At 42.0% G+C, this 11004-nt stretch overlaps 1 protein-coding gene across 2 annotated transcripts; it reads right to left on the bottom strand.

Annotated features, from left to right (window-relative positions):
- Positions 1-777: 777 nt before the first annotated feature.
- CZH5orf63 (chromosome Z C5orf63 homolog) lies at positions 778-10507 on the bottom strand. Of its 2 annotated transcripts, XM_069001774.1 has the most exons (5): positions 10448-10502; positions 8652-8782; positions 5866-5986; positions 3121-3177; positions 778-2350 (listed from the first exon to the last, which is right to left on the bottom strand). In XM_069001774.1, the coding sequence occupies exons 3-5, from the start codon at positions 5983-5985 to the stop codon at positions 2171-2173; spliced, it is 357 nt and encodes a 118-aa protein (XP_068857875.1). In that variant the 5' UTR covers position 5986; positions 8652-8782; positions 10448-10502; the 3' UTR covers positions 778-2170. The 2 variants fall into 2 exon arrangements, with proteins under 2 accessions (XP_068857875.1, XP_068857874.1); XM_069001773.1 differs by lacking the exon at positions 8652-8782 and having other exon boundaries at positions 779-2350; positions 10448-10507.
- Positions 10508-11004: the final 497 nt, after the last annotated feature.

Raw genomic sequence — 11004 nt, forward strand, 5'->3', positions numbered from 1 at the left:
CCCCAAGCCGAGTTGATTTAAGCTACCAAGCTGGAAAAAAGTTTTAATGTCTTACTCCCCGCTCCCCAGAAATTTTTCATCTTGGGGAATACAACAAAACTGTATTGCAAATGATGTGTCAAGTGCTAAAGACACTGCAGATGAGGCCATGAAGGAACAGCCCATTTTCACCACAGCAGATCAGCTGACTTCTCATTAAAATTATACTCCAAAACTTAGAGTCTGTAACGAATCCTACTGTATTTCAGTTTGCTGTTCCAGCTGGGCATTGTGTCTGGATTCTTTCCTCTGTGAAGCCACATCTGTGAAGTGAACCTGCTTAAAGCCCTACTGATTAGAAAAGACTGAATATCACCATGGTAAGAACAGAAATGCAGCAGGGATTTGTTTCTTTGTTAAAGAATCTGTTAAGTAGATCAAAAACACCACCAACTTTCTCCAGTCTATTACAGATTATTTAAGTTAAAATAGTTGACTTTTCCTAAATCTGTCATTCTCTTCTTCCTGAAAATATGTCTAACTTGGCCATTTTGTCCCCTTCACATGCCTACATTGCTCTAATGCAACTGCAGTAATCCTTGATAAAATGGCATTCTTGCCACATGATAAACAGATTTGCAGCTGTGCTGCAGACAGAACTGAAATGTGAAAAATGAACTTTTCAGTGTTAGGTGTTAGCAATAACTGGATCAAACTGTGATGATCATTCTATAGATACAACTCCAGTGAGAGTGTGTGGTCTTTAATCAAGTGTCCTTAACAGTAAATGCCCTATTTTCCATTACAAATTATCATTTAGGATAGACTCCTAGACTTCTTCAAGGAAGTCTCATTCATACCTACAGTCTACACGTGCTAATCATCTTTTAAACACTGATCCTGGCAGGATGCCACACACCCACCAAAGTCACTCTATCAGTCACCCTCACCAGCTGTGCAGGGGAGAGAAAATACAACAAAAGGCTCATTGGTTGAGATGAGAACAGAGAGAGATCACTCACTGATCACTGGCACAGGCAAAACAGAACTTGACTTAGGGAAATTAGTTTATTACCAAGGAAATCAGAGTAGGATAAGGAGAAAGGAAATGAAATCTTAAAAAGACCTATGTCCCACCCATCCCCTCTTCCCAGGCTTAACTTCGCCCTCAGTTTTCTCCTCCTCCTTCTGCTCTGTGGTTCAGGGAGATGGAGAGTGGGCTTTGTGGTCATTTTATTAAACATTCTCTCTGTCCTCCTTGTGCTCTTCCCCCGCTGCAGCGTGGGGTCCCTCCCGTGGGAGAAAGTCCTCCACTAACTTCTCCAGAGTCCTTCTCACAGGCTGCAGTTCTTCACAAGCTTGGGTCCCTCTCCACAGGGAGCAGTCCTTCAGGAGCAAGCTGTTCCAGCATGGGTGCCCCACAGGGTCACAGGTCCTGCCAGGCAACCTGCTCCAGTGCAAGCTTCCCACCAGGTCAGAGCCTCTTTCAGGCACATCCACCTGCTCTGTCATGGGGTCCTGCAAGTGCTGCAGGGGGATCTCTGCTGCCCTGTTAACTTCCAAGGGTTGCAGGGGCATAGCTGCCTCGCCAGGGGTTTCCCACAGGCTGCAGGGGAACCTCAGCTCCAGCAGCTGGAGCAGCTCCTCCTGCTCCTTTTCTGGCGTTGGTGTCTGCAGAGCTGTTTAGTTCACATATTCTCACTCTTCTCTTCGGCTGCAGTGGTGTTCTGCAGGTTTTTTGCCCATCTCCTTCAATCTGTTATCCCAGAGGCACCACCAGCATCACTGATGGGCTCGGATGTGGCCAGAGGGTCCATCCTGGAGTCGGCAGCATTGGCTCTGCTGGACACCAGGGAAGCTTCCAGAATCTTCTCACAGGAACCAGCCCTGTACCACCCCCCACTTCCAAAACCTGGCCATGCCCAACTGCATACAAACAGAATTTACTTTGTCTGCTGTTATGGAGCAGCTTTTATTCTGTCAATGAAAAAACAGCCCACGAGAGCAGGAAATGAGTGGTACAGAAAAGGTGGCTCCTGCTGCAGCTGGGCTGGGTGATTATTACAAAGCAGAACACAAGTCACTCAAGTTTTTCGGACTCTGATACCATATGATCTAAGAAATTTAAGGCCAGATCATGAATATGGTTCTTTTCACCTTTCAGATCTGCACCAGAGCAGCTGCATTTTCTTCACTGGTTTCCATCACTTTGCAGCTCCACCTTCCCAAGTCGGTCCTCAAACTTCTGAGTGTCGACTCGATGCTTCATGAGGAACTTCCCATTTAAGTGAAAAACAGGTATGTCATATTTGTATTTTTCATACCACGCTGAGTTCTCTGGAAGGGTAATATCCACCTCCTGCAGAATAAACTGTGACAGAAAAGAAATATGTCAGTTCCTGCTGGACACTGAAAAGCAATACCTGCTTGTCTTCTGATCAGTGTTTTCCTCAGAAATGCAAGGCTGTTTTCTTGAAGCTTTTGGGTTTATTCTTTGTGTTGTACATAAGTGCCTGTTTTTTTGAGTACAAAATACATGTAGCCACAACTCTTGGCTGCCTCTCCACAAAGGAATCTCTCCCTAGCCCAGGATATTCTTGTTCCACTGTGCGGAACCACTCTCCTGTGAGCAGCAATCTCAACAAACATGCAGCTGGGAACAAAACAGCTGCCTGTCAGGCAGCAGAGTGCAACAGCTCTTAATGCTTCCATTAAAAGTTTCATCCTTCAACGGAGAGATCTGGTTGAAGAACGGCAAAAATTGCAGTCACACATGGTTCAAATACTTGAAGCCCCACTTCGTAACATCCTTCTCAAATTCTATCATTACTTGCCTCGTGAGAGTTGCAAACTCCTCCTTCAGACAAGGCAACAGTATTTATGAAAGGAGAGTTTCCAAGAACTACTGCAACATGTTGTATATTGGTTTAGTTTGCCAATACTTATTTGAGTAGCATTGTCACAAAATGCTTTTGGATAATGAGTTTTATGTAAATCAGTGCTGAAATCATCTTGAAGAGGTCACCCATGAAAGAATAACAGATGCAAATACACCCAAGCAATTTTCTTTTTACAAAGCAAGAATCCTGATTAACTTTTTTTTTCCATATAGAAAACATATACAGAATTGCCATACATTACCCTTCTTTTGTATGGCTCAAGAACTTCTTTTGCTTCATCACACAGAGGGCACGGTTTCTAAAGGAAAACGTTCACAGTAGGTTAAAGCATGCAGTAAACCACAGAAGCTGTATGTACTGTAAAATAATACACACAGACAGGAGCACCCATTACTGCAAATCCAGGTTCCCTCCCCTGTACCAAGCACCCTGTCCTAGGGCTTTCTGAACCTTTACTTATCAGTGCAGTGTGGGTGAAAAAAACAAAACAAACTACCCAGCCACTGAATTTAATTATTTTTCATTCGCTATCCCATTTCCCACGGAGGAAATGAACAGTCTTCTAAAAGCTGATCCAAGGGAATGATCTGAAGGGTCCTGCAGAGACCCCTTGCTTTGGTCAGCCACGAATATTCAAAGCACTGTTGTCACCAAATGAAGACATCTTCAGGTACCATTGCAGCCAGAGGAGGAATGAGAGAGTCACACAAGTAACTTCCAGCCTGTCTCAGATCAAGACACTTGGCTCAGTTCAAAGGGGAAAAGAAGGCAATTTAAGATAAACCCGTGTGGCTTCACCTGGAAGAAATTAGGCAGGATCCTCCAAACTGCAGAGCTGGAAGGAGAGTAACCTCCAGCAGGGAGAACTGGCAAACAGCTGCAGTGTTTTGACCCGTGACAGGGTCAAAAAAACCCTCACACTTTTGAAAACTCCCTCATTTTCCACTGCAGTTGAACATCTGAGTTCTGCTGATCATTCAGTCTGTAACTGAAGAAGCAACACTCACGAAGGCATGCTGCTCCAGTGTTTGCAACAGCAGAATTTGGCTATAATTCACATACATGGAGGTGAACATGATGGCTCTGTCCCTCTGCCCACAGCTGGAAAAGACCTTCTCCTCTTTCTCCCACGGAAAAGTCTTCCTAGGGCTTGTTTAAACGTGAAGCTAACATGAAACAGCTACTTTTTATTTGCTGCATTGGATTACTTAGGATTAAACACCCCACTTTTATTCAGATCTCATCTAAATTGCCTTTCCCGCGGCACAGACAAGTCCTTGTGCTCTGAAAACCTATGCAGGATACTAAAATTCTGTGTTCTTAATGGTTCTGGTTGCTTTTGGAGGGTATAGTGGTGACTGAAAGGAATGAGCCAGAATCCTGCACATCAGCTTTGTAACACACCAGGCTCCTGCCAGTCAAAAGAGGACACACTTGGTTCCCCTAGGCCTGTGGACAGCTTTCTAACAAACCAGTCACATAAATGCTTTTGACAAAGTAGGCTAACTTTTAGGAAAAAAAATATGTTTTTACTCTCATGGCAAGCTCAGGCACTAGATGGTACTGGTCTAAAACCAAAAGTGAATTATTTTAACAGTGAAATCTTTTTCAAAAGTACATTTATATAAGTGGTTGTTGCACAAATGCTGGGGTAGTCATAAAAGGGGACTGCAAGGGGAAACCTGTTTGATAGTTTCTATCAGTGTGCTGCAGAAGTCATAGCTCCCTTCTGCTTTTTCCTCCTCTTTTCTCTTCATTAAAAATAAGGGGGAAGCAAAAAAAGGGTTAATTAGCATAAGCTAACAGTGTGGATTAAGCTTTTTTTATAGTTTGCACTTTGCTTTGCAATTGCCAGTGAACATTTAAAGTTAACAGTAAACATTCAGAGCTAAAGCCACCTTCAACAAAAGGCCATGTTAGAGAACTGCTGGAAATCTGCCATTAGAAAATTTTATTTCACACAGTGCCTTACTAGCTAGGAATTTTAGGACACAAAAAGCTTTTTTTTCCGATTATTAACCCAAAGGTAAGAGCATTATTCCCTACCTTACTGCATTTGAATTATGAATGAGTTGAGGCTGAACTGGGCAGGGGGAGAGAAAGCTGCAACTTTATAGTTATGACCATTAAATGGATGTTGACCTATTATTTTTAACCTATTCATTTTTCACACAGTTTAAACACTCCTGTAGGGTTAGTGATGGAATGAACAAACATTCATTCAGGGCAGCAGGAGGAAATTATTTTAATTTTATTTAAAACCACCACACAGATGTCAGCACTCTCAGTGCTTTGTATTTGTAGTTACTCTCCTCTTGAGGGCTGCAGCAACCACATAAATGCAGCACAACCCACCTTGTACCACCCTCTATAAAACTGCAGAACTAGGCAGGTAATAATCGAAAACAATTCATGGAATGTGGCAGTCCGTAAGTGACCCTTCCTGCTCATCTCCTCTGTTTTCTGAATATGCCTAGGAATCCTTCCTGCGCTTTTGTCTGTCGCCAATAAAGCAAGAAGAGGGTAAAACAAAATCTACTCTTCCCTCACGTGCTCCCAACACTACTTGGATACGTTTTACAGTCTCACAGGTAGTGCTGAAATTAAACATAGGCACTTTGAAGAGCTTGCTTTGACTGCTGATGCTTGTGCTTGGCAGATTATGTATAACAATTCATCTCTTTTCTCCATTTTCAGGGTGAAACACTGGCAGCTGGACCAAATCTTCAACCAGTAAATGAACCATAGAGCCACTGAGGCAAAAGGGTTCTGAAATCTTTGTTGGTTGCTAACTCTTGCTTGCTACAATGAGAGCAGGACTGTGCTGCAAAGCCTGGTGTGCAGAAAGCCACGAAGTAAAACACCCAATACTACTTTGAATGGGGGGAAAAAAAGGCAAGGACAAGCCATTTAATCTGTGATTCCTGTGTATCAAAGCTGATAAACACACAGCCTTGCCCAGCTTTATTGTGTAAACAGTTCTTACCTTGGTGAATAAAGTCAACACTGGCTTATTTGCGCCGGCTGAGCAGAGCTGTCTCCCCAGAGGGCTGGGTGAATGCCTGGCTCGTGGCAGGGCTCTGCTCAGGAAACAGAGCACCATCATCCTGTTCAGGCAAGAATAAAACGCTGAGTTGCTCTGTGCCAAGTTATAGCTCATGAAATTTAATGTCAGGGTAAATGCGATGCTTCTGTCGCGGCTCTAAAATACGCACAATCAAAACATTCTCCCAGGGTTTTTATGCTCACGGTATCAACACATTCATCAGGGCGATGGTTTACTATGTGGCAGGCCAGAAACACTGTGCAGCTCAAAAACCAGCAGTTCCATTAAAAAAAAAAACAAACAACACCAAAAAACAACAAAACACCTATGTTTTCTTGTTGAAATGCCTCTTTTAAATTCCCCAACACAAATGCTGACAGAAGTGCATTACGCTGTTCCAGCTCCACAGATGCCAGCTGGAATTACATACTTAAAAATGCAAAGTGCTGTGCTTTGAACCTCTGTAATCTTGCTGCTGTGTTTGACGTAGTCTACTTACCCAAATTATTCCATCAAAAAACTAATCTGTACCTAATCAGAATGTTAATATAATGCGTTCTGCAGTGAGTACAAAGCTCCAGCCAAGACAGTTTAACTTGGTAATATTAAAAGCATTCACACTGCCCTGAGTCCTTCCTGCAGCAGCAGATTGATTGAAGGATTTGTGATTCCTTTGAGAGAGTTTAAATAAGTTAAGTGTTATTGAAGGGTGCCATGTTAGAGCCTTGAAGTCACCTGTTCATAATAACATTCCTAACAACACTGCCTCCTCCAAACTTTTGTCTTAATGTGACCTTTACAAGGCATTTTAGGACTGACGGCCAAAAAATACCCAGAAGCCAAAGGGAGTCTGCATGGTGATTCTCAGCAGACATGACACTTGATATCAGAATTTACACTGGCAAAATCAAACAAAACTGAATCCCTTTTTACCCAAAGCCAAACTGCTTCTGCCCAGTTCCAGGCCTGACTTACCTGTAGCTCTATTATCTAAAGCTAAACACACAATGTGATGTCACAGTTTCAAACAGCTTAAGAGGTGAGCAGGACCACGCTGCAACCTCTAAGCACAGTTTAGGATGTTCAGTAAAAAAGATCCCAGTGCTCTTTTGCTTCACTGGATCTCTCAGTACTAATATCACAAAGCTTATTTTAAAGAGGACAGTTTGTCCAGCAAAACCACTACGGAAGAACACTGCAGTGGACTCTAATGCTGTATTTCTCAGCCAAGAAAACAAGAAAAAATAAAATGGGTGACAGGGCACTGCTCCACCAATCTTCCTGCACAGCCAAAAGACAGCAGTTATTAGTAAGAGTCAGCTGCAGGGGCAGAGCAATAAACTTCCTGTCACTGAGCAGTGACTGGCACAGCACACAGTGCCAAAGGTCACAGTCCTTGGCAGCTGCTGCATTCGTTTCACTTAGCCAGGTGGAAATGGAACTGTCTGGGATTTCACATGTTATATGTAAGAACAAGCTTGATCCTTTTGGAAAAATGCAGATCTGGATGGCAGGAAGAGCCTCAGTCAGATGGGGGAAATTTTTAAATCCGCAATAAATAGAAGTCCAGAACGGATGCAGTTTTGGCATGAAGTATTTGCAGCATGTCGGCCTGTTCACACGCAAGATAAAAATGGGATCAAACAAAAATGTCTGCTTTCTGACAAGTTTTTTAGGAATGCTTTTGTTGCCAGCCTAGCAAGCCTTCCAAATGAGGAAGATGCTCTCAAATTGTTTTGTGGATAGCAGAATGAAAAAAGCCCAGCTTTCCATAATTCACATTCTCCCTTCACACACATATGTGCATAAAACAGCACCAGTTCAGTGCTATATAACCCCTCTTTTAGCCCTCCATGCTCTTCTCTCCTGAGGACAATTACCAAAACATCAGCTGAAGGGGAATGAATAAAACAATATCTGTACCTAAGCTTTGAAACCCCACAAAAAGAAATCAGTCAGCAGTGCCTTAACTTCCTTGCCAGTTTTACATAATTAGAAGCAATTCTACCTTTGGAATTCTGCAGCAAATCTTCACTGACCAGCACGCTACTGAAGAAAGAATCTGCTGTTTCTAGGGCTAGCAATAAGACAGGCTGGATGCTTTTACAAATAACCTAAAGAAAACAGAGTCCTGTCTATTTATTCACCTAAGTATAACAATGCCAAAGACACTAAAATACATAAAACTTCCCTTACGATTATTCTGGATCTCTCTAGACTACCCCCAATTATAAAGATTTGCTTGAGGAAAATTATGAACACATAAATGCAAAGAAGGATGCTTGCAAACTTGAGAATTTACCTTCTCTACACCACAATGCTACAGGTTTAACAAACGATTCTTTTGAGTCTGGACGTGGCCCAAGCTCTCTTTTGCAAAGCCAAGTTGGACTCAATTCCTGTTAATAGAATTTCCATCACCCAATAAATCCTGATCTGCTGGAAAAGCAAGCTGTGACACTAAAACCATCCATTATTTAGATAATTATCTGTATAAACTTAATCTCTGCATCAATCAAGGAAAGACAAGCGTGGATGGTGGGTTTTTTTCCAAGTATTTACCTTTTAAGTAACAGGTGAAAGAGAATGGGGGGAGCAAGTAGGTGCAAATATCAGAATGCACGTTGATGGCATTTAAAACACCAGTCTCCTGTTGCTCTTCACTCAGAACCAGCTATGGCCATCAAGGAAACTAAATTTTCTGGCAGTCTGCTTTTATTACCTACCAAGGAAATGCTGAATGGGAAAATAGGTGCCACAGCCACGGACCAAGGAGCCCACGTGAGTGGGGACAGCAAATCCTGCAGCTGTGGAGACCCCCCCAGAGCTTTTACCCCACCAGACGTTCAGAAGAGGTCTGCAAAATACAAGAAAATCTTTTTGCCCATGCACGCAACTCTAGAAGTCCTCCAGGGAGAATCAGGTTCTTGCAACAACTCAAAATTCAAAGATATCATCAGCAATACCAGCTGCATCTGTGGGGTGATGTTATGCATCCATCAGTGCACATTTCCATTCATTTCCTCCTCCAAAAATACAGCAACCCGGGACAAAAGGCACAAGCACACTGCATTCCACCCCAGCAAGGATGGAAGAATCACTTCATCCCAATGAGCAACACATTTTGTTCAGTAATCCGTCCAGGAGTGTCTGCATCCCAGATTCTGCTCCAGGGCCACACTCCAAATTTCAGATAATTTAAATTACATCCAACAGGTTGCTGCAATGGCCTATTCTGTGTACTATATGGATGGCCTGCTCTGAATAACTATACAGAACTTGCACAGAACAACAGACTGCTACCATAAGGTGAAGTTTGTAATGGAGTTTAAAAGATAATACTAATAATAGCATGATAGAGTATAATATATATGTCATATATATTATATAACACAGCATGTAATATTTTATATGTAATCATATATATCACAAAATTATATTAGTATCTTAGATGTTACACATTACATCATAAAACATCATATTACAAATATACCAATAATATTAAAATATTACAACATTTCTGGCATCATTAATTTTAATATTTAAATAGAACCAATAGAAGGTGGTATCAATACATCATTAATATGTCGTATTGCTTTGCTGCATTGTATTGGTAATTATATTAATGATACTGCATACCATGTTTTATATATTATGTATATGATACTGTGCATTGTTATATTATGCACATATATTATGTATATGTGTAACATGCCTATTTTATATTAGTATTATATATTATTATACATATACATGTGAATATTTTATGTATCTACATACATATATATATATATATATACAGGTGTATTCATATGTACACACCTGTACAAATATATATATATATACTCATACATACACATATACACATAAATTAACATATATTAACATATTAATATATAAACATAGATTATTTATATATATTATATATGTACATTATATATACGCACACATATGCATGCACATATATATACACATACACATATATATACATATATGTCTGTATATATTATACATATATACCTACATATACGTATAATTATATATAAAATATATAATAATATAGGTTATACATATATATAAAAAATAATAATATGTACGTATAAAATATTTATATGTGTGTATATATATTAAAAATACATATAAATATATAACAATATATAATAGATATAATACAATAGTTTAATAAGAGTTATAAACACTTCCACCCGGAAACTTTTGAGCTAAATGACCCAAGCACCTCCGGCGAGCCCAACAGGGTACAGTGTATCCAGAGGCCTCCTCATTATCCCCCGCTGCTGCCGATACTTCCCAACCTGTAACAACACCCTCCGCAGGATTAAGGAGCCCGGGTACCGCGCTCCGGAGCGGCCGCGGAGCCGCATCCCGGGGGGAGCCGCATCCCTGGGGAGCCGCATCCCGGGGGGAGCCGCATCCCGGGGGAGCAGCATCCCGAGGAGTCAAACCCCGAGGAGCCGCAGCCCCGGGCAGCCGCTCGGTGTCGGGGTCCCGGTCCCGCACCCACCTGCGGGAGCTCCGCCGGAACGCGCGGTCCGCGGGCGGGGCCGCGCCCGGCAGCGCCGGCTGTGACGTGACGGGCACGGGAAGGAAGCGACACGGGCTCGGGAAGCGCTCCCGGGGGCGAAGGGGGCGGCCAAGGTCCGCAAGAGACAGTAAAATTATTATTATTGTTGTTATTGTTACTATTATTATTATTATTATTATTATTACTACTATTACTATTATCAATCACAAAACAACCCAACAATAATAACAATAATATCAACACAAAGTTTTATTAGTAAATGACAGACTCGGCTCGGTACTCGGTGTGTTAGACCCTGAGCTACCACCTCATGCTAGGAGTGTATGGAGGTGGGGTTTGGATGAAGGGGGAGGGTGAAAGGGGAGAGAGGAAAAAAAAAGGGAGATTAAAGATGGGGAGAAAAAAGGGAGGGAGGGAAGGAAGGAAGGAAGGAAGGAAGGAAGGAAGGAAGGAAGGAAGGAAGGAAGGAAGGAAGGAAGGAAGGAAGGAAGGAAGGAAGGAAGGAAGGAAGGAAGGAGGGAAGGAAGGAAGGAGGG

This window comes from Aphelocoma coerulescens (assembly GCF_041296385.1).
Source record: "Aphelocoma coerulescens isolate FSJ_1873_10779 chromosome Z unlocalized genomic scaffold, UR_Acoe_1.0 ChrZ, whole genome shotgun sequence".
Taxonomy (NCBI): domain Eukaryota; kingdom Metazoa; phylum Chordata; class Aves; order Passeriformes; family Corvidae; genus Aphelocoma; species Aphelocoma coerulescens.

Coding starts and splice junctions, on each gene's coding strand:
- CZH5orf63 (XM_069001774.1), bottom strand. CDS start 5,985: ATGATGGTGCTCTGTTTCCTGAGCAGAGCCCTGCCACGAGCCAGGCAT. Junction 3,178..5,865: donor TGTTGACTTTATTCACCAAG/GTAAGAACTGTT, acceptor GTTTTCCTTTAG/AAACCGTGCCCTCTGTGTGA. Junction 2,351..3,120: donor TTGAGCCATACAAAAGAAGG/GTAATGTATGGC, acceptor TTTCTGTCACAG/TTTATTCTGCAGGAGGTGGA.